Source organism: Coffea eugenioides, chromosome 6, assembly GCF_003713205.1.
Source record: "Coffea eugenioides isolate CCC68of chromosome 6, Ceug_1.0, whole genome shotgun sequence".
NCBI lineage: Eukaryota > Viridiplantae > Streptophyta > Magnoliopsida > Gentianales > Rubiaceae > Coffea > Coffea eugenioides.
The window spans coordinates 38,313,654-38,337,396 of NC_040040.1; the positions used below are offsets into that span (position 1 = coordinate 38,313,654).

The following is a 23,743-nucleotide window of genomic DNA, read 5'->3' on the forward strand; positions in this document are numbered from 1 at the left end:
TATTTATTTATTTATTTATTCCTATCCATGTAGAGCATGAGAGAAATGAAGTAACTGAAGCTTGTGTTTTTCAAATTTTGCATAGGGGACTGAAACAGAAAAATAATAGATTGACTAAAAAGTTGCATAATTGTTAAGAAACGTGTTGCCCAAAAAAAAAAAAAAAATCCACAGATAGCAAAATGAGGGTTACACTTTTTTTTTTTTTTCCAGAAACGATAGAAAGCAAAATGAGGGTTGCACTCTGTTGAGTTTATTAAAAAGTTGGAAGTGATGGTGATGGCTCCCTCTTCAGCTCCTCATTAGTCATTGCCACTCTTCTACTTCTGTTGCTCCCAGTATGATCATCCCCACAAAACCCTCAACTCTGTCCAAAGCCCTCTTCTCAAAGCCAGATGGTACCCCTTTTCCCTGTCTTTGTCGTTTCCCAATTCCTTCTCATCTACTACTACTTCTTCCGGCTGCAGCTGCGGGGGCCGCCTTGTATCTGCTATGGCAATGGGCGGTGGTGGTACTAGTAGTAGTACTAAAAAAGAGCAGCAGCAGCAGAAGAAAGCGGAAGCAGAGGAGGAGGAGGAAGTGGAGGAGGAGTTGCCCTGGATAGAGGAGAAGGCATTGGACTTGGTCGAGTTCACGGCCCTGTTACCCAAGCCCTGCCCGGGCCTAGAGTTGGGCAGAGCTCCTTGCCATGGGTTTTGGCTGTTCCCTTGGCTTATTTGGGGATCACCTTTGTCTTTGCTTTCGTTAGAACTGTTTGGAAGTTCAATTCCACCAGAGGAAAACGTCATCAATTGGTTAGTATTTCTACCTGCATTGCAGCTTTTTTTTTGTTCAGTTCTTTTTAGTTTTAAAAATGTATGCTTGATGCCTTTATCCTGGAATTGTATGTTAATTATTTAAATTCCATGTTTCTTCGAGCATTTATATGTATGTGGTTCGAGAAAAGGAAGTATAGTATTTATGACGTATAGGATTGAGTAATGCAGTTGTGCAGCCTTTTAGGAGACTAATAGCCTCATTGCGCCTTAGATAGGGGATGATTGTTGCACAAAAAGTAGTTGAGCAAGCACGTGATCAAGAATTTAAAATGGTAAAAAAGCAATGAACTTGTTGATTTCCTTATGGCACGAGACATTTGTATATCTATTTGTCTAGGTTTGGAATCTGGAGCATGGAATACTTGTGTAGGTAAATGAAGAGTCATGATTCGGGAATCGACATGATTATAGCCATGCCACATGTGAGGCTCATTATATTAGCACAATTAAGTTGTGGCTGTTGTGATCTCTATGAGATTGTGGAATTCTTGCATATGCCGGTGCCAGTTCATTCACATCTCACAGGAGTTTGAGGATGAAAGTACATCTACTGCTTAACTCATTGTAGCATGAAAACATGTACTCAGTTATTGTACAAGATAGGTTATTCTAACATTAGCAGACTAACTGTGTCCTCAACTTCACAACCATAAAAGATTATCTTGTCTTTCTCAGTGTTCCTCATCAGTCATCTCATGATTTCCGACAGCTGGAACAATCATTTAGGTGGTTTCTGATTGATATACTTGCACGTCTTCATAAAGTGGTATCATGCTTGATTACTTTTGTAAATTTATGACTATCCCTTCCTTTTGCACTACAATGCATTTTGATGCGATTGGGTTTATCTGAAGAGCGTAACCTAATGTAAGGGTTATCCCTCCTCTATGTGGTTTAATTTGACCACCCTTGGGGGGTTGAATTAGTGTTTTCTCATATAGTTAACCTCCTTAAAATTAAATTTTCAGGTAAATAAAAATGCTGCCCTATGCAAGTCAATAAATGAGCAATTTGATAAGGGAAAAAATCAAGTCGAGCAATAAGCTTTGAAGGGTCTGATGCAGAAGGCAAGGTTCTCTCAGTTGCATATGTTCCAAGAGACTCTTATATCTCTGATTTACATGTAATGCTTGGAAAGTAAGAAGCCTCTTGAATACTAGTATTAGCTGCCATCTAATAACTGTTTACATGTATGTTTAGTATCTACGGTTGTATCATTTACAAAAGTTTCATGTTACATGCTCAGTGATTTGTGTTTAAGCCTTTCTTTAAAGATAATGCCTATGGAATTCTCAATGTCTCACTCATTCCCTAGTCCTCTCCACTTTCTTCTCTTGCTCTATTGTGCCTGTTCCATTCTCCTTTTTGAGCATCTTCTCTTCCCTACTGGCTTCTCTCTTCCTTTTGCCCAGATTGGATTCATTCCTTTCACCGTGTTTCTCTCAGTTCTTCCAATTATTTGGGTTATATTAGCATGTGTTGCTACTTCTATTTCTTTTATTTAATTAAACCTTCAAATTTGGACCAGCACATGCAGCGGACCATCAACACCACTGGCACTTCTTAGTTGGCTACTTTCTTTTAGCCGCACCCACCGCAAAAAAACCCAAAACCCAAATCTCACCCCCGAAAGCATGAAAAGGAAAAACAACCAATTTTTCCTAATTCAGATGGATAAGAGCCCCCTCTAATACTTTCTTTTGGAGAAGTGCACTAATGATCCTTCAGTTTTACCATTACAAGGACGTCCCACTAGTTTTTCTGAATTACATTGTTTTTCCTCATCATTCTTATAGACACACACACACACACACACACCAAGATGTTGTAATAACGTATGAAAGTCTGAAAAGAATTTAAACCCTAAACTCCAATGCAGAGGTGCACTCATGGGTATTGATTAGTTAAAACACTTTTTCTACATTGTGCTTGACCTCTACCTCTATAAGTATCATCCTGTTCCTAAGTTCTGGCCGTGCTTTGTTATTTTCACTCTTCTTGCACTTGTAACCTTAAATTTTGCATTTGATGAGATGGATTATCTTACTAAACAATGATCTACAATATGTGCTTTTTTTTTTACTGTTTATTCAGTTTCTTTCCTTTTTCTTTTTTTTTTTTCCTGCATACTTGTCAGGGAGTTATATTTCTTTGACAGCATAAATAATGTTTTCACAGACAGGTTTTGACATGGAGGAAATTCTGTGAAAATATATTCGTTATGTGTTGAATGTGATGCCATTCAACCCAGATTTGGTAGCAAATTTGATTCAACTGAGGAAAGCATTAGGATTGGATGATGCTCAAGTAGCTGGAATTCTCAATGAGATCTCAAGACAGATCGTAAAAGAGAAAGGTAAGAAACTAGTATTGTTGTAGTTGCACTTCTATTCTTTCCTATCCTCTTGTAATCTTTGAAATGAACTTAGGACTGGAGAAGAATGTCTTGAATTATAAGATCTCTTCATTTTAGATAACTAAATTCAAACTGCTAATGGCAAAGTTTAACTATCTGTAACATGTAAAATCAATAGAATTTTTAGCAACCACACATGAATTTGCATAGTGGGCTTTTTTGAATATGATAGAAATCGCATTACTTTTGCTTCCTCTGCAGATCCATGTGTTCTCTCACAAAGTTTTGTTTTTTGGTAAAGGATCTCAATCAGTGGAAAGTGAAAGGAGGAAACAGAGCTGATTAACAATTTCATTTTGTCCAATTAATGGTGTCATCTATGCGGTTTCCACAGTCTCTAGGACCCTTATTGTTTCTTCCAGTAATCATTTTGTGCACGCTGGCTGAAGAAGCAGCCAACAGTTTGGATCAGCAAGCAATTTTGCCTTACAAATTGATGTAGTTAGCCATAAAGAACAGTAGAGGAAGACGTTGCAGGGCTTTAAGTCTTTGTGAAGCATAAAGTTGGAATGTAAAATAAGAAAGTTTGACAAAATTGATGCAACAGAGCTTGTATTAAGCAATAATATGTGCTTTGTCTGCTAAGGAAAAAGGCCTACTGCACAGCTCTATCTCTCGCACCTGATGCATTTTAAAGCATAAGAAGAAATATTAAGTCATAAGCATGTTCTTTTATGAAAAAGTCTTGTGGTTCAGATGTCTGTGTGCAATTGTGCTGGATAATCATTGCATTTACTGACATAGCTCATCGTTTCTATTTCTGATGGCAAATGAGCCAAAAATGAGCGTTCTTTGATCTGCTTTTTCTACTTTCTCTTACTTATGATCTGCGTAGAAATTAACTCTAAAAGGCAGATATGCTTACTGCTGGATGGATGTTAATAGATGTTATCTGCATTCATGCTCATGCAGCATCCTAGACTAGGTGTAGCTAGGACCCTGCTCTTTTGCTATTTCTTGTTTCATTTTTTACCCCAAACTTTCCCTACCTCATATATGTACGTGTATTTTTGGCCAAACTTGTGGAGTTTCAGGGTTTTCCTATAACTTTGGAGCATTGACGAATATGGCATCATGTGATGAAGTTTGACCCACAAAGAATAAGCCTAATAACATGAAAATATGCAATTATGCTTTCAATATAAGTTCACTATTTTTTTTCCCACTTTTCCTTTTGTTTTCACTCTTATTTCTCTTTTAGTGCGCTATTTGCTTGTGGCACGAGGATTTATTTGAAGAACGCAAATTTTAGGCACCAATCTGAACAGGCTCATGCGTACTGTGAGCCAAAACACTATTATAAACGATAAGTCTTACCAATAAGATTATCAATCAATTAATTACCTAAGTTACAATCAATTATAATTATCAAGTCATATCTTACATCTCTTTAGTAAATACGAGTAATGAAGCATATGCTTTGCACATGAACATGATGCTTTTAGATTTTTTTCCTTTAAAATTTTTAAAATCAATTATTTTGAAGGAATAAATGTAATTGAGACAAAAAAAAATGTAATATTTAATATTCATATTAATTTTATATTTTTTCTGAACTTAGTTTGCCCTAATCAATACAAATGCAAAACTAATAAATCATTCTTTGTTCCACGAGCACTTTTATTTTGTAACAGTATTTTGTTTTTTGGTTAAATTTAGATGACCTAAATGTTCTTTTCTATTCCATTTGAGTTTAAATTTTTTATTTTTTGAATAATTTATTGCTCCCCTTTAATCATTCTATGAATTGTTTATTAGTTTTAGTGAGATTTTCTAATTATTATTATTTTTTTGCTAACAATGGATTGTAAAATGATCTATAATACTATTGTAATTATAAGAGTATCTAAATATATTGAAATTCCATTGTTCGAATTTGAATAGCTTAACTTTCAAGAAAATTGTTTTGATTTGATGAAACTTATCTGTATTTCTCACTGATAACATGCTTTGTGATTATAGAGTTTATGTGATTAAAATTTATAAGACATTAAAATTATTTTCTATGTAATAGTCAAATTGAAATTGGATATATTTTTATTTACCTTTGAAGTACTCCTTGAAATTGATATTTTATGAAAAAAAAATATTTTTTTGGCTTAATTCACCATAACTCAAAGGGATGTTTCACCTTTGTAATTATTATTATAATTGGAATTGATGAATATAATATTCATTAATTGTAGTTTAATACTACTGTTAGTTGTTACAAGAATATGACTGATAAAGTTCATTAAATTTAATCTTTATTGCAATTTAAATAAATAAATTCCCAACATAAAACTCTTTGCCTACCTTGGTACTCTATTTCCTATTATATTTTGTATTAAAGTTTTTTTACTCAATACTAATATACGCATATTAAAAAGGTGCTCTTAAGACTTGATTTTACTTGTATCCAAAAAATAATAGACTCATGGTGCTTTTTAAGAGACTCATAGTACCAATTTATTATGTTTTGTTTCATGTTCGAAGTACTTTCTAAACTTGGATTTTGTAAATAAAATTTGTTATTTTTTCTTTTGGTAAATAAAAAGTAAGAAATCTTTCATTTTTGTAACTAATAGCATGTTTGATATTATTTATTAATGATGAAATGTAAAGCAATTAATCCATTTATTAGAGAGGAGTGTAATTTTGGCATCGTAAAAACTAATACTATCATTTTTTGTTACACTATTAGCCACTAAGATTCACCATATTTTTTTTAATTTATAAATAAAATTTGTTCTTCTTTTTTTGATTTAATTCACTATAACTCAAGGGAACGTTTTTCATTCTTGTAATTGTTGGCATAATTGATATTAATTATTGATGAAATGTAATGAATTGGTTGTTCTTTTTTTTTTTTTGGTTTAATTTATCAAAATCACCACAATTCAAGAAATATTTCTTTGTAACTGATAGCATAATTCTCATTCATTAGTAAGAAAATGCAATGTAATGGGTCCTTTTATTAGTATCAAGGACAATATTGATATCACAAAAACTAAGATAAGTTTTTGTTTACACTCATGTTAAAGACTCATTATACTTTTTATATAATAATAAATAGATATGTTAGTAGAGATATGAGCCTCTGTTCTACATTATATAAGTCCAAATAAGAAAAGAGTAAAAAGTATATCTTGACCACTTATTGATCCAACCTTATCACGTTAGTAAAATCACACTTAATCTGTATCACATTAATTCTTTGAATTGGGAAAATCATGCAAATAATTCTTCGCATATTAGTTTTGTTCTTTTTACGTCTTTCACATATGAAATGATTATTTTTCATCCCCTTTTAAGTCTTTCACATGTTAGTTTTGTACCTTTTGTGTCCCTCATATATGAAATAATGAATTTTCATCTCTCATGAACGAAAAATGCACATTTTTAATCCACTCAACTCATTTCTACTCATATTCTTATTGAAAAGAAAAAAATCATGTGCAAAATCGAAAGAAAATATGCTCATCCTTTTCTTTTTTCTACATATTATTTTTCTAGTCAAGAATATGGCAGTAGTCGTGATGGTGTCGTGTTGTTGATTGCCACCACTTTTGGTTGCAAAATTTCACAAAAATTCAATTCCCTATGCAGTTTTTGGCGTTGAATCTAATTTTACTATCAATTTTACAACAAATCAACAAAAATGGGTGAAAATTAAAAAAGAATATAATGATAGGTACAATCTGGTACAGTTAATATAAAAAAAAACAAAGCCAGTGTATTTTCTATTAACTGTATGATTTTAAAAACAATACAAAACTAATGTATAAATCAGATTCTGTCTGCTAGTACCATAAGAAACTTGGTCATTAGTGACCAAAACTTCTTGTTAAAGAAAATGAAAAAGTTACCGCAAATGACTTTTATTGATGACTTTGATATCATTTTAGAGTCCTCATCGAATGTCCGTTAGTAAAAATATACAGTGACAACTTTGTCGTCAATGAATTGTAGTGTTTAGTGACAACGAGCACAACACAATTTTAGTGAGGACTTGACATCTTATCATTAGATATTTGGATCAAGGTCATCACTGAAACTTGTCAGTGATAGTCACTGATGTTGACAAGTTAGTGACAACACTTGCCATCACTCGTCACTATTGGACTGGGGTTAGTGAACATTTTCTTGTGACTTTGGAGTTTCTTGATCTGTGACAACATTTGAAAAGATTTGATCTAGTTATCACTATATAGTTTAATGAACACACAATTTAATAACTAAAATTATTTATCTAAAAATCAGTAAAAACAATAAAGCTTGGCAACTAACAAGGAAAGGCAGTCACTGCATTAGAAAAAACCAATATAGCATATTAGGTACTTGAATATCATATTTAAGTTTTATATCACCCTACAAATATTTTGATAAGTAGTAGATGTTCCAAGTTCCATATCTAAGTACGCAGCTTTACGAAAGAAATCTGAGTCAAAAACTGCATCAACAAAAGACAGCTTTATCCAATTTCCTTCAGTCAAAGCTTTATCTCTAATGTTCTTTAGTCCTGTGATAACTACTGATCTCCTAAAAAGTTCGAATGAACTATCTGCAATAAAATAGTACAATAAGTAGGAGACAATCAAAACTTTAAAAGAACAAATAACTTTGGTTAGTTTACCTACCAGAAAACTAGAGTCTAAAATAAACCTTAGTAAAGACAAAAGCAAGTAGTGGCAGAAAACTCCGAACAACCATAATGCCAGAAAAATTCTCATTGGCTTCAGAAACTCACTAATAACAAAAGCCGGACACACATGCTCCAAGTAAAAGCATTTCCAAGATGAGAATGAATTATCAAGTAAGAGCAATCAAATGTCAAGACAAAACATTTATGTATGAGCAGCTGCAACCGTATCCAAGTATAGGTGGAGTAATGTAGATCACTAGACCAAACTATACATGAAAAATCAACTCATGTTCAGTGCAAGCTATGTCACACCAATGGTCAACGAGTAAGTGCAAAGATAGAATTAGCAAACCCAAGAAAATAAAAAATACATACATACAAACCAGGCTTACCTATGTTTTTACCCCTAATGTATATCAGAAGTGACGAAGTCAGGATTTAAAGGTGTGTATATAAATATAAATATACATATATATATATACATATATATAAACTCTCATAATATAAACTAAAATTATAAAAAATTAGGAGGAGTCAACTTTGTTTTATACATATATTTACACACTATGAATTAAAATTTTCTAAACTTAGCGGGGTCATGGCTCCCCTCAACCTCCTTTGGCTCTGTCATTGTAGATCAGGTTACAACTTATAGCATCTGACAGAATAAAGGTCAACTGAACTCTCTTTTCGCTTCCCCAAAAACAAAAAAAAAAGGAGAAACTTTTTTGGCTTTTTTGTTTTTCATCTTGAGAGGAAAATAGTACTTGTGGTGTTGTTTCAGTATGAACATTTAACTAAGCAGAATTAAGTTTGATTTTTAAGCAGCTTGCACCTGTCAGGACTGAAAAAGAATAAGAGGTCAATCATGGGACTGTGTGCTGGCATTCTAGCAGCTTCTTGCAAAAACAGTTGAAGTAAAAACAATTATCATTCTATTCATCAATCATGCAATAAATTAGAATTGAGTGACTAAGATTTCTATGGAACTATGTTAGTTGCTCTTCAAATGCAAGTCCTTTGAAGAATAAACATTTAGTTGAGTGGCTTCCTAATCAGTTTTTGTGTAGAAAGTCTATGTTATGATGACTTGTGTGATTACCCCATTGCCTACCACCTGAAAGCACAAGTTGTTAGAGATCATGGTCACCTTTATGTACAGGTAAACTAACACGCTCCACATTTTCTCAATTCTTAGATCCTGAGATGAATTAAACTCCAAAATGGTGACATTTGCTAAGTAGTTTAATTATGTACTAGTTTAATGACTTGTTGAAGCCAAAATCAGTAACAAAAAGTGTTTAAGCCCAAGTTACTATAGTAAATTGTGTGTTATCTGGAATATTCCAAAAATTACCCGATGGGGACGTTGGATAAAGGCTTGAGGTTTCACAGTATTACCATGTCAAAGCTGCATCCTCATTTATCGCTATTCGCTATGGATCCAAATCAGTTCACTCAGTTCTCTTCATACTAACCAGGCAATCTAGGATTCCAGACTTAAGGTTGTCATCCTCTCTAATGAGTTGTGCTACCACATCACCTAAAATTAGCTGTTAAGAGGACTAACTCAGCTCCTCTCTCTTGCACCTGGTGCTTTGTAAAGCTTAACAAGAAATTTTAAGTCATAAGCATGTTCCTTTATGACAAAGTCTTGTGGTTCAGATGTCTGTGTGCAAATGTGCTGGACAATCATTGCACTTACTGATATAGCTCATTGTAACTATTTTTGGTGGCAAAGGAGCCAAAAATGAGCTGTTATTTGATCTTCTTTTTCTGCCTTCTCTTACTTATGAAGTTATGACCGGCATAGAAATTAACTCCAAAAAGCAAATATGCTTACTGCTGGATGGATGTTAAGAGATGTTATCTGCCTTCATGCTCATGCAGCATTGCTATTGACTGACAATGGTTGATTGCATTTTCAGGTCCTGCTGTGATGGATTTGTCAGGATATTCGGAGAAGGGTTTCAAGAGAAAACTTGAAGTACAAGCTCTGTTTGGGAAGGTTTTTTAATCTTTCTAAGGTAATTTTGATAGCTTTTTGCTGAAATGCTCCAATGTGCACCTTGCATAACTAGTTTTTTATTGTGTTATTCTGGAATCACGGTTTTTGCATAGTATACTTATTCACTAACTCGCAAACCATTTTGTAGTTCCTCCCACTCTCTCCCCCCCCCCCCCCCTCCTATGGTAACTTTCTACCAGATTTCTTCTTATGGTAAGAAGTGGGGTGTGGTGGTGGCAAGAGGTGAGGGGTGGTAGTGGAGGAAGAAAGGAGGGTGATATTTTATTTTTATTTATATATTTATTTATAGATAATAGGTAAGTTGTACTTGGGTTGTTTTTGGATTAATCTTACTGTAGACTTGTATTTGAAATTCAAGGTTTTCCCAAAACTGGGAATCCGTACAGAGCCTTAAGTATAAACAAATATATTGTAACATTTGGTTTATTCAGAAACCTGCTCTAGTTTCACAACGTAGGATGACAATTTGGTCTTCACATGAGTTTAACTCCATATACTTGGCGTGCTAGTGATTAAATTAAACTTCAGAGAAGTCCATGTCATTCTCGGTGGCTGTGAGTGAACTATGATGTACTAATTTTATGTACATCGGTCTTGCTCAAGGTCTATCCTAGTTACCAATGTCATCCTTCTTGTCTTGAAGTTCACATGGATCTCTTTTCTGTTTGGCATCTTGTTTGAAAAGTCCTCCAATCTAATACTTTAGTTTCATCGATGGTATCTAAGCTTGTCTAGAAGGAGAGAGATTTTCCTGTTGAATTGTAATCTTAATCTTGGATAGGACTTGTTCTAAACCCAGTTTTTGTATCGCCGATATGCATTTCGGTACATTTTATTTAACTTTTTGTACCTATCTACCAGCTGCCTGAGTTCAAGGGATAGCTCGATAACTGTCAAAGAAATATTTGGAGTTGCTGAGTAAGAATCTCCGGTGGAACCTCTTAGTCATTTTAATTTAAAACTTTCTACTCAATTGACAATTTCTTGCTTTTCAATTCTCTCAGTGAGGATGCAGAAAATATCAGGTTACACACAGTTTCAGAAGCTGGGGATCTGGATTCACTGGAGAAAATGATTGATTGGTCAGAATCTGAAAATTCTCCAGATGAATCATCCAATGCTTCGTGATTCTCACCAAATATGCAAAATTTTGGCAAAATTGTGGTGGGATATAATGCAAATGCAGTAGGATCAAGGAATGCTCGGATACTATAATGTCTTGAGTACAGTCATAGTTGGACACGTTCGAGCTTACTATTTACCTAGTTAGACAGCTGCAATTAAAGTTTTCTAGATTATTCTGTTTGATCACATATTTCTTTGCTATTTGAGCAATCTTGGTGAAATACTTTTATGGGCTATGTCTAATGAGAAGTATCCTGCTTTTGCCACAAAATTAAACCAACCAAAAAAGCCCCTCATGAAAGTGCTCTAGGTCTTGGCCTTAAAAGACGTTGAAGTAGGCAGTTCATTGGTGGTCTAAATGTTCTTTTGGTATCCTGTTAGCTCTCGAGTCTAGTTTGTCTTCAGAGCTTCATGGCAACACTGAGAGAGCATTATAATAAATTTTACCAATTTTAGTTTCTTCCAGATGAAAACATTAAAGTTAACAGTAGCTGAAAACATCTTTTCGTTTTCTAGGCTTTCAAAGCATTGATGTTTACCACTTTTAGTTTCTTCCAGGGCGAAAACGTTGAATGTAAAGTAGTTTTGATTTACTTGTGGAAAGCATCTTTTGTTTTTCTAGACTTCTAAAACATAAATGACCCTCCAAATCTCAATCCACTCTTTCAAGAATAAAAAGCATTCGAGGGCCTTCTTGCTCAGTTAAAACTAATAACGGGATCAATCTACAGATTGTTATTAACGTTTACAAAATGCCTCTAGTCATTCTAGTGAAAGAAAACTTCCTTGTGGTGTCTAAGGAATCTCTTGGTAATAATAGACTGGAAAAATACCCCATCGAAGTTAATAATTCAATATATGAGGTTCCATGGAATCGAATAAGTACATTCTGTCTTAAGACATATGTTTGGATTTTTTGGATTCTACAGACCAGAGAGGAGGGTGAATTTTGTATTCCTTGGATGGCTTTTCCTCTTTCTTGATTTCGCCATCCTTTTTCTTGATCTCATCGTCTTCTAAAATGTCCTTAGAAAATGCATCAGGATTTGCTTTGATACAATTCTGCAGAGCCACAAATGGATGAACACAGTCTGAGCCCTACAAGGAAAGTAGCAAACAAATTAAGAGGCTGCAAGACAAGATAGACATAGAGACAAAAGGGAAAAAAAGAAAAACCTATGACCCTCATATATTAATGGCAAAACAGTGAGAGAGACTACATTACTATATCCTATATTAGGGATTGTGTGTTTTCTTATCCTATTAAGCATTAACAGTGTGGAAGTCGACTACAATACTTTCTTCTTGTTGAATGACTAAAAGAAAGGACGGCAATATGAAGATCATATCTCCCAGACACTGATCTAACCTAAGTGCATTTCTCAACCCAAACAATTAGAACCTTGGAAATGCAGGTTGGAAGGTTTTCAAATAATAACTGCTAAAAATGTGCTCTATAATGACTACTGGACTAAAAGTTAAGAACACAGAGAGACTACATTACAGGGCCCAATTTCCTGCTAAAATTTTAGCCTGGTGTAGTTAACAATCGAGTAAATTTTGATTTGCAATAGAGGTTATATTATCTGCTGGCAGCATAAGATGAGGCAAGCCACTGACAATTGCACCAGTATAAACATGTGGTGGTGTATGAGTGCGAGCATGAATGTTCATATCAGCACCATGCAAGCTAGAACATGAGAAAAGCAAAGGAGACGAGATTTCTTGGAAAAAATAATTTTACAGTGATCATCAGGTATTCCTTTCTCAAGATTAAATCTTTGAGTACCCAAGTAAATATTATGATTTAGAGGTTTTGATAAGATTGATTTCATCTCATTTTCAAGTTGGTTCTTCATTTCCCAAGCACAAGTAATGTGGTCAAAATTTTGGCTTTAGGTACTTGCAGTCTCTCACCAATATTCAAGCATCACAAGTCCTTGAGAAACACAAAACAAGAGTGCAAGGACGGGCTCTATGCAGACACAGACAACATAACAGGGATTATTTCTTAGGCAATTGCAGCTAATTCCATCCATCTATCTCCTCCTATAACAGGGGAGGAAGAAGGGAATGTGCGTATTTTCTTGAGCAATTGTGGCCGATTATCCGGCCCTTGATCTCCATCTATATCAGATTTGGTTTCACATAAGCTATGATAATTTAAAGACATATAAAAGGTGGTATAACCTAAAAGAGCCGCAACCATATGAACATTGCACAAACATTTGTTTCTGGCCCTAAACGATTTAAAAAGACATTTCTTCTTACACTTGAATGATAATGCTTGGCGCAGCAATTTGCTAGTGTTAATCCAACTTTAAAAAATGTATTTCAGGTGGTTTTTCAGTAACTCAAATTGCATACTGAATCAGTAGAAGGCAGAAAATGAAAAAAAGGAAAAAAAAATATGATTGTAGGTTTTGGTGATTACCTTCTCTGGAGCAGTGCTCTTGAGGAAACAGAGGAAGGCATTAGAGAACTGGAAGCCACAAGGACCTGTCCTCAAATGAGCAATGCAAGGGCATTCCAGTGCTCTCTGAGCTTTTTCCTCCACTGACTTCACATTTGAGGCCACATTAATTTCAGTCAGTCCCAAGTTTGAACCACAATATATTAAAAAAACTCAAAACAGAAAATTGAATCAGTAGTTTTAATTAGTAATAGTTGGAAACTGAATCCATCCTACCAAATTCTCATCTTCATCGCCAAATGCTGCAGCTTCTGCACTAAAAAAAGAAAAGTTATTAACTTTTGAGCAGGGTTTCGGGTTTAAGGCTCGTCTACTCAGTCCAATATTAGGTCAAATTACAAGAAGTAATAATCAGAAAAAAGAAAGGATGGAGGAGTATTGGACCAGCAATTAAAGAATCAACAGATGAATTCTGATCATTGGTGGCGGCGCCGGCAGGATGAGCTGAAGAAGGGTTCTTTTCATCCACTGGACCTACTGGTTGGCTCTGTACTTGTCCCATATCTCATCAAAATTGGAAGCCACAGAGATGAAGAAAAAAAAGGGGAAAAGGCAGCAGCAGCAGCAGCCAAACACATTGGTTTGGACTTGAATTTTGAAGTTGGAGTTGGAGTGGGGTGTTACTGCAACCCATGTAAAGTTGTGGAGTGATTTGCAATTGATCGTTATTGTGCCATCAAAATTGCTATTTAATTCATTGAATTGAACCTAACTTGGCATAATTTTTGGATTTTTTTTATATGACTATATTTACAATTACGCCATTTTGATGCTAAGTATTTGAAGAGACGTTCATAATATCAATTAAAAGAAATCTCAAGTGCTGGTACAGTAAAACCTCTATACATTAATAACCTAGGATGATACAGATTCTATTAATTCAAAAAGTTATTAATTTATGAAGTGTACTTATAATTTAGAGAAATACACATTTAATTAACTAAAGTTTTATTTTATTTTATAAAAATGTGAATTATTATATTAATAAAATGTGGCTAAAAATTTAAGGAATATATACCAATGCATATTTACTTGATTTGCAAGTATAATTTAATGAGTAAATCTTATGTACACTGACAGTGTATACACTATCACCATTTGATTCATGACATGTGTGCAAAAATTGAATTTTAAATTCAAATTTGGCATAGTTGTCATTCATCAAATGCTGATAGTGTATACACTGTCAGTGTAGAAAAGATTAATCCTAATTTAATTCTATTAATGTCTTCAATATATGTATAACTGATATCATTTTTCTATTATCAAGAGATAAAAAAAAATCTTACGAATACTAAATGATAGATGTCCACTCCCATTTTATTAAATGCATACAATGAATTATATTAGTAATATTATGCATATAAGTGATAAGGAAGTCTTCTCATAATAAACAAACACAAAATGTTCTTACATCTCATTGTTAAACTATGACTTTCGATCTAAAAGGTGTTCATAAATCAACCATGACTGATCAAATATGTAAAACATTATGTGAGTATAGTACAGAACATCCCTGTGCACTCAAAAATAGTTGCAGCAATGGAAGTTTGAAAAAATAAAGAATATTAGACTAATATTTTTGAAAAATATGATATATAATTTTAGTGAATTATTAATTTATGATATGAATGGGACCAAAGGGATATGTGAAGTATTGGTATGAATGGGACCAAAGGGTTATGTGAAGCATTCAAAAAAATTATTATCTTTTATTTTTATATTTATGTAGATTTTTTATTATCTTATTATATTAGTAAAATTATTAATTGAGCTTGTTAGCTTAAGTTACCGGGAAAAAATTATTATTTAATAGAAGTTATTAATTTATCGAGCATTAATTTATAGAGGTTTCACCATACTTGTATTAACTACAATGATTTTCAAACAAAAATAGAATAGTATTTTCTCTTTTTTAATAAGAAAAACTGCAATGATTCCTCATACTTGAATTTTGTAATTTTTTAGTCCCTTACTTTTAAAATAATTCATTATAATCCTTTATGTATAAGGTATCATACTTTTTGACATTTACTTTAACAATGTGTTTTTTGCCCCTTCACATATTCAAAATAAACCATTTCATCCCTATTCTCATTTCTAGCTACATTTTCACCTTTAATTCTAATTTTGAACTAAATTGAACAAAAGCTCCCAAAAACAAACATTCTTAAGGTATCTAAATTCATTCTCTGAATTCTAGAATATTATTATAATTGAAACCTTCCAAGTTCAACTAGTTTTGTTTTAAATTTTTATTTTTAAAATTTTCAAACTAGGTAAAGTTTCAATCTCAAATTTAGTGTTTATAATTTTTGTTTGAAGTCCTTTCAGGTCAAATTGAAATATATTCTTTGTAATAATGTATTATAATTAGATTTCAGAGTTTTGTAAATTATTTTCTATTTTTTAATATGTAAAAATTCTTGTCTAAAACATGTACATTAGTTAGCTCAGGAAAATTTTTGTTTTCATTTTCACTCTTGGCAAAGTTTCGCTTAGCTATAAAGTGATTTCTTTAAAAGATCGACTTTAAACTTTGTTTCTCAAAAATCAAGATAATCTACAAATTAGCAAAGAGCTACTCTAACATACCCGCATCTTATCTGACACAAATCTTTTGGTCACAATATTTTTGTGGGCAATAACTTAATCTTCCGAACTAAGCTAACATCTTCCAAGTTTCTTGTCTGAACCTCCTTACATTTGAATTAAATAAATGGAAGCTTGAAAATACTCCTCAATCCATTGAGCACAAGTTTTGATGTCCGCATCATTTCCTTCCTCTAGAAAAGGATTTGTCCTCAAATCCAAGATGATACCTGTAGCAAAGGTCTTCAAATCAATGCCATCAAGTCGTTCCACAATTTGCAATAGTGTAGACTCCTTAGGCAGCAACTTTGGTTGAACACTTACTAGAATCACATCTCCACTTCTTTGCAAATCAACCACCAAATCCATTTGATTTGTAGGTGTCGCGCCCCATTTTTAATAAAATAAATAAATGGTTTAAAAAGTGAATTTTTATTTGAAAAATGAATTTTGATTTACAAAGAAAAAGAAGAAAAATATGGGTCTAAATGGGACTTCGAAAATGCGACGATTTTACCCAAAATATAGTTTAAAAAGGGTTTTTGAAATAAAAATCGGAGTTGCCACTTGGTATAGAGTTAAGGTGTACCAAGTCACCTAAAATGAATTTTTTAAAGGAAAAGGTAGAAAGAAACCCCTTTTAAACGACTCCTAGTCTACGTAAACCAACGAAAAAGGTTCAGGAGTCACATTTGACGAAGGGGAAGGCAAGAATAAAAATTCAAGGCACCCCTTAGACCTAGCCAAGGCTAGTTGCGTGATATAGTCAAAGATTTTCTTGTTTTAACCTTAAGATTCATCACATTTGGATGTACTATATGAATGCATACCCTAGACCTAGGAGGGCATCGGGGGGCAAAATTTCTATTCAAATCTTGAATGGTGCCAATCACATTAATTGTGATGCCCAATAATGACTCTTTGGAGAGGTAACGAATAATGCAAAAATATGAGACTCTAAGAAAAGGAAAAGGATAAAATAATTATAAAAATATACATGTCTTAAAGGAATGCATCATGTCGGGTACGGGGGACTAATGTTCGTGACTTAATTTTCCCTTTTAATAGAGGGAATACGAGCGTGCTAAGGCTAGAAAGTCAAACTCGTCCATATCCCATATTCAAGAGGTGTTCCCTAATCTAATCAAGCAAATGCACTACCCTAATCCTAATTCTAAAATGAAATGCAAGTCTAATGTTATGTATCATACAAAGGGGCAAGTAATATACATATAAGGGAAAATATGGGGGAAGGGGTATACATATATAAGGAAAGTGTCATGCAATATGGCGAAAGAGGCCCTAAAAAATAAAGATATGCATGAGATGAAGTGATTTTATCACACAATCATGATCTAACGCGCGAAGGGCTCCTAAGGGTCTAGCGTTGGACTAGCCCCTATTTCTACTTTCTCACTAGCGTTGGACTAATGAGAAATCGAACAAAGAGCCACAACTAGCATTGGACTAGTGCGGATTCGGGAACGACGGCCTCAACTAGCGTTGGACTAGTGTGGTGACGACATGCATTTATTACAACCAAAATAAATCATGTAAGACCTAATAAAAGCATGTAAACACATAAATCACATATAGCACATAACACATAAGCATGATATCTAGATGCAAGACCCTAAGAAAGCGGTAACACATAGCACATAGACATGCAAAACACACATAAGGCGAATAAAGCAAATAAAGCCCTAACTATTACATTCGGGGGAAGCCTACTACAATCTAAGAGGGGAAACGGAATAAAATAAATAAAATAATAACCTAGCTATTACAACTTTGGCATTCAAGTGCCTTTCAAATGATCGAAATTGAAAATAACTATACAAAACTAAAACAAATAAAGTGGATAAATAAATAAATAAATAAAATGAAAACATTCAAAAGGCATGCAATTAAGCACATAAATCACATAGACACATAGGGTCAAATAAAGTGAAAATAAGGGATAGAGTGTACCTTCCTTGCAATGGTAATCAAATGAAGGAAAAATAGCTTCAAAACAACAAAAGGGTCAAGGCACCAATTAAATAGTAAAGTATAGACAAAATCACCAAATCCCTCACAATTGCAACTTAAATGAAATCAAATAATATATAATTTCCTAGAAAGTAACTTATTAATCAAATTTCTAAAAAAACTATCAAGGACCCAATTACAAATATTAACCCAAGCACTCAAGCCCAAGTGAAACATTTTTAGGAACTTCAAGGGTCCAAGAGCAATGGAAAGGGTCAAATAATGATTGAAATTGCAATTACTTTAGGACCTAATTGCAAGAAATTAAAACATAATTGAGCCATAGTAAGATAAAGGGAAGCTTAGGGGATTAAAGTGCAATTTTGAAAATCATTTTTGCATGCAAATTTCCATGCAAAGCTAAGGAAACATTGTCTGCAACAAGAACATTTCTAATGACAAGCATTCTGCAATTAAGAAAACACAGCCGCAAGTCATTTCGCACGCCACCTTCCACCTCAAGCACAACTTTGATCAAAAACTTTCAACCAAAACATTTAAACCTTAATCTAAAAAAAAACAGATAAACACAATTATCCTAAGCCAAACAAGCAAAGAACTTGGAAAAGACATCATGCAAATCTGGAACACAAAAACTCCACTCTTTGGCAGCTAATGATGCTTCCTTCTGCAATTTTCCTGCTGCAACTTTGCAGCTTAACTAACGCAAACTTCACACCAACAAGATGTACCAGACGCGCGAGTTTATCAACCCAAAAACAATAAAAGTCTCGACCCATTTAGCTAACACAAACTGGACAAGGTTCTTGATTTGTCGAAAAAGAGAAAACATGCACCAACAAAAGAGAACATGAAACCAGAATCAAACAAATGTGAGCTCAGACTTTGGTTAGAACAACTAAAATCCTAAAAAATGAAAAGAAGGCCGCAGCTGCAACAATTTTAACTACTTGTTGCAGTCTAATGGTATGCCGCCTATTGCTACTTGAAATGGTAAGCAGGCATATACATGGCATCACCATCACCCAGCACACCAAAGCAAAAGAAAAGCTAAACCCAGCTAGTGTTTTCAGCAATCCAAACAAGTAAAAATTCAACCCCAGAAATGAAATCTTCTTTGCAAAAAAAAAAAACAAACAAAACACGGAAGACCTTGACTGACTTCAAGTGCAGCTACTACTTCAACCCTCTTTCACTAACTCGAATGCAATGAAATACAGCCTAAGACTTCAACAAGTAAATCATCCCAACCCCAACCAGAGTTTGGCAGCAGAGCAAGCTAACAACATGAACATCTACGGAACTCTAACTCAAACACTTCGAGGAAGCAAAACTAAAGTCCAACCATGACAACAAACCAGATCCATTCAACAGGCTTTCTATCCATTTTTATTTTCATTAGCAAACGTATAGACCAGGTGGATCAGATTCCAGACAAACAACAAAAATTGGACACTTACTCCATTTAACACTGAAACTCAACATCAAAGTTACACAATCGACAATAAAAAAAATGGCAACGGCGATCAAGGAAACATTAGAACAGATTTTTCTCGGAACCTCATGCCGTTTTCTGAGTTGTTTGCTCAAATGCACGAAAACAGCCATAAACATCAACATCCCACATATTCATCAGATAAAACTTCTGGAAAAAACCCATAAACCCATCATCCGGATTCAATACTAAACACCCAAAAGTACGAAAATTTGGGTTGGAGAAACAGCTTGCAAAACCAGATTTGTTTTTGAAACTTTTTACAAGTGGAATGGGTTTGTCGCCAACTACAAGAAACATGTGGTAATTTCTACACAAAAGGTCTCAATGATCCATACTAACGCAAAACCCAGATGCAAGGAGATAGGGCAAAGATATGAACCAACAACATATGAAAAAGAAAGCACCGAATGCAGAGAAAAACAAAACCATGAAACCAGAAAACCAATCAGCATAGAATATAAATCTGAGTATATGTAATTGAAGGAAAGTGGAAAGAAAGAGTTACCTTGAAGATCTTAACACCGAATATATGGAACCCGTGAGCGTTGAAGATGATCGTTCTCCACAGAAATCGAAAGGGACTTGCTACTGGCTCTGATGAAGGCAACGCAAAAATTTGGAGCTTTTTGGTTTTTTTTTCCGCAACTTCCTTTGCCCAGATTTTCCTTTTTCTCTCCTGAAAATTTCTTCTCCCAATCACCTTTTTTGCTCTCGGTTATGCCTTCCAAGCTTTCTTCTTCTATTTCCTTGCTCTGTTTTTTTTTCTCCCATGACCGCTTCTCTCTTGCTCACTCCCCAAAACCCTCCATAGCCTTCTATTTTTTCCTCTCCCCACAGCCGCTAATGAGCCTTTTTCTTCTCCAGATTCTACTCAGACTCCCCTTCTTCCTCTGCTTTTCTTATTCTTTTCTTTCCTTTGCTCCCAGACGAAACTCGCTCATTTCTTCTCAACCTAGCCGCCAACCCTTTTTCTCTTCAATCCGTCCCCTTTCCTTATCCTAGTCCATTGGCCTCTGTTTCTTTCTTTTCTTCTGTTTTTTCCTCCAGCCTCAGACGAAGGTCCCTTCTCTAATTGTTCCCCCCTTTTTTCTCTCGGCCTTTTTTCCTTTCTGTTTCCTCTCTAGCCTTTTTTTCAAAACCTAGCCACCACCTTTTCTTATATTTTTTTCTTTCATTTTGTTCCCCCAAAATTTCTTAAGCCACCAAGTGTCTAGACACCTAATCCCTTAGGTGTTGTGTTGTCCAAAATACAAAAAGGACACTTGTCCCAATTCATGCCTCCCACTTGCTATTTTCACTTTTCCCTTTTCCTTTTGCTTTTTCCTGAAATTTAATATGAAGACCAAATAAACTAGGACAAAATAAAAATAAAATAAAATAAAATAATAAATAACAATAAAAAAATAAAATAAAATAAATGAAAACCCTAAAATTGAAACAAATAAAGCTAAAATTAAATTAATTAAAAAAATAAAGTTAAAAAATCAAAAATTTGGTGTCTACAGTAGGAGAATGTTCCTCTTTGATTGCCGAATTCTCTGATTCATTGATAAGCAGTTCCTTCTCGGAGTATTCATCAATCAATGTTAACAAGGACTCACAATCAACCTCTTTAGGCTTCTCATCAATCAGTAGTGTGATGGGATTAGTGTCCTTTTGAGCAGTTTCATTGTGTTTGGAGTTATCTGAATTCTTCTTTAGCTTACATTGTAGAAGGTGTAGATTGGTTTTCCATACTGACTCCTCTGTGATCGATTCAACTCTGGATTTAGATTGGGAAGAAATTGCCAAATGAACCTTTTCTGCTTTCCTTGAATAGGTTGGTTTTGAAGATATAGAGTGCATAGAGCCCCTCTTCTTAACATCCTTGCTTGCTCACCATTCGATCAAGTTGTCTATGGAGCAGTTCAAAGGATTCAACAATGACCTGCTTAAGTTCCCCTTTTAGTGTATCCATCATGAGATTAAGATCAACATTTCGTGAACTCCCTCTAACAGACATCTTTAATCTGCATGAAAGGTTAGTAGAACAAAAAATATCTCACACACTCAACCTCATGTGTATACCCTCAATCACTCATGTTTACACTCACTTTTTATGATCTCACACTCATTCAATGCCTTGGTGTCTTGAATTCACTCAAGATTTGGTTCCCCAAAGATTTCATGAATATAACAACCAATAAACACATTAATTATGGCCTAGAAAGTGAAAGAATAAGGCTGGAAATTTGGAAAGCAATACAGCAAGAAAATTTTAAGAACTAATGATGAAAATTTTCTAAAGAAAAAGGTGATTTAATGCTGAAAATTTTAGGCTTCAATTTCCTAATTAGATTAGGAATTAGATGTCTAAATATTGATGAAGAAATAAGACTATGTTTCCCTAATTCGATTTGGAAACAATCCAATACAACGAATATCAATATGATTAGGGTTAGGAAAGAAACAAAAGTAGTCACAAAATTTGTAAGATTCAACTAGGTTTAGGATTCACATGAATAAAGCAATAAATATAATTTTTTTTACGAATGAATAGTAACTCTTCATGAATAGTGTGCTACAATAATCGCGACAATAATCACTACAATAACGCTATAGTAATCACTAAAGTACTTTTTTTTTTAAAAAAAATTCATCAAGAAAAGGTAACCTTGAAATTAACACAATCACAATAATGAAGAACATAAGAAACAATGAGGAAACACATAAGAACAATACAAATGGAAGATTTAAAACCCTAAAGGCAGATAAACCCTAATTTATGAATTTTGTTAAAAAAACAACTGAAAGGAAAAACAAGAAATTAAAAGGGATATAACCTATCACCTTGAGTCGAAGCTCTTATGTCAACTGATACTGTGATGACTTGAAAATTTGCTTATATTTTCTTATAATTCCCTCTTATTTTGAATAAATTATTTTATAATTCCTTTACTATTAATTTTATTCCCTCAATAATTGTAATATATAATAGAATCGAGAGTTTTACTTTTACTTTTATAGTTAGAGCAAATTAGGGTTTTTGTGCATTTTGGTAGTGTGATCACTTGGTGAGGTGTGTGTACTAAATTTGGTGGATAAGAGCGAGTATTAAGTTAGAGGAAGTGTGTGATTAGAAATGCTAATAATAAGTTAGTGAATCATAGGTTAAAACACAAGTACGAGAGAGTTAAGGAAAATAGGCTTGAACTGACGTGCACCGTTTGTTACTGATTGAGTACACCACTTGACCACTACTCTCTTACCTTAATCCTCTTGTTTTTATTTCAGCTAATTAACCCTAGTTTAAGCCCTAAACCAGCTGAAAATGTTGACTAAAGAAAAGGAAGAAAAGAAAAAAAATAAGAAGCAATCTTGAGTTGCCAAGTGTTGGCAATCTAAGGGTTGGTTGACCAAGACCATTTCTTCCTTCTTATCTTTCTTCTTGGCCAATTTTGCTCCATTATTTCTTCATCTTGGCCAAGCTCTAGGAGAGAAAAAACAAGAGAGAAAACCTCCAACCACAACCTTGAATCTTGCCTTGTTTGAGTTGAAACCACAAATCTAAACCGATTAAACTTGTGTCTTGGTACTTAGGAAGCTAGGTGTGGTGAAAGTTTTGGAAGAAATAGCTTGGTTCCTCACTTTCAAGAAGGTTTTGTAAGGTATAAGTCTACAACTTCCTTTTATCTTTCTTAATCTTGCTAAATATGCTATAGAAGCTTTGAATCTTGGAATATTATGGATGATTTTCTAGTTTTGGGTTGTTTAGTGAAAATTTCAGCTAGGGTTTGCTATTTTAGCCTTGATTTATGTTGTTCAACTATCTTATGTTGGTATTGAGCTTGGATATGGAATTTGTGAGGTGATTAATGGCATGATTGTGACTTTTTAGCATTAAAAGATGAATTTCCAGCTTTGGTGAGAAAATTCCAGTTTTGGTAGTGGTTGATTATTGCTAGAAATGACTTATATTTGGATGGTTTGTAGCCTAGATGAAGAGCTATCTTGATATGTTTATTGGTGGTGTTTGAATTGGGTTGATTGAGGAAAAACATGAAGCCTTAAATGGCTGGAAAATTGGACAAATACCAAAGGTATGCTGCCCAAATTTTCATTCGAGAGATAAGTGAGTGAACTTGGAACTTGAGCGGTGATTCGGGGATGAATTGGACTTCGGTTGTCTAGGGTATT

At 34.0% G+C, this 23,743-nt stretch overlaps 2 protein-coding genes across 2 annotated transcripts; one reads left to right on the forward strand and one right to left on the reverse strand.

Moving 5' to 3' along the window:
• The first annotated feature begins 336 nt into the window (after positions 1-336).
• Positions 337-11,015, forward strand: LOC113774139. The gene is given in 8 exon segments (XM_027318707.1): positions 337-631; positions 634-794; positions 1,787-1,885; positions 2,997-3,174; positions 9,787-9,866; positions 10,491-10,555; positions 10,749-10,805; positions 10,892-11,015. Coding segments are annotated over 8 exon segments (903 nt in total). The 5' UTR covers positions 337-492.
• A 669-nt stretch (positions 11,016-11,684) lies between these two features.
• On the reverse strand, positions 11,685-14,047 carry LOC113775889 (mitochondrial intermembrane space import and assembly protein 40 homolog). The gene is made up of 4 exons (XM_027320933.1): positions 13,870-14,047; positions 13,702-13,736; positions 13,447-13,572; positions 11,685-12,110 (listed from the first exon to the last, which is right to left on the reverse strand). Exons 1-4 carry the CDS (start codon positions 13,985-13,987, stop codon positions 11,907-11,909), a joined length of 483 nt encoding a protein of 160 aa, XP_027176734.1. The 5' UTR covers positions 13,988-14,047; the 3' UTR covers positions 11,685-11,906.
• Between the last annotated feature and the right edge of the window lie 9,696 nt (positions 14,048-23,743).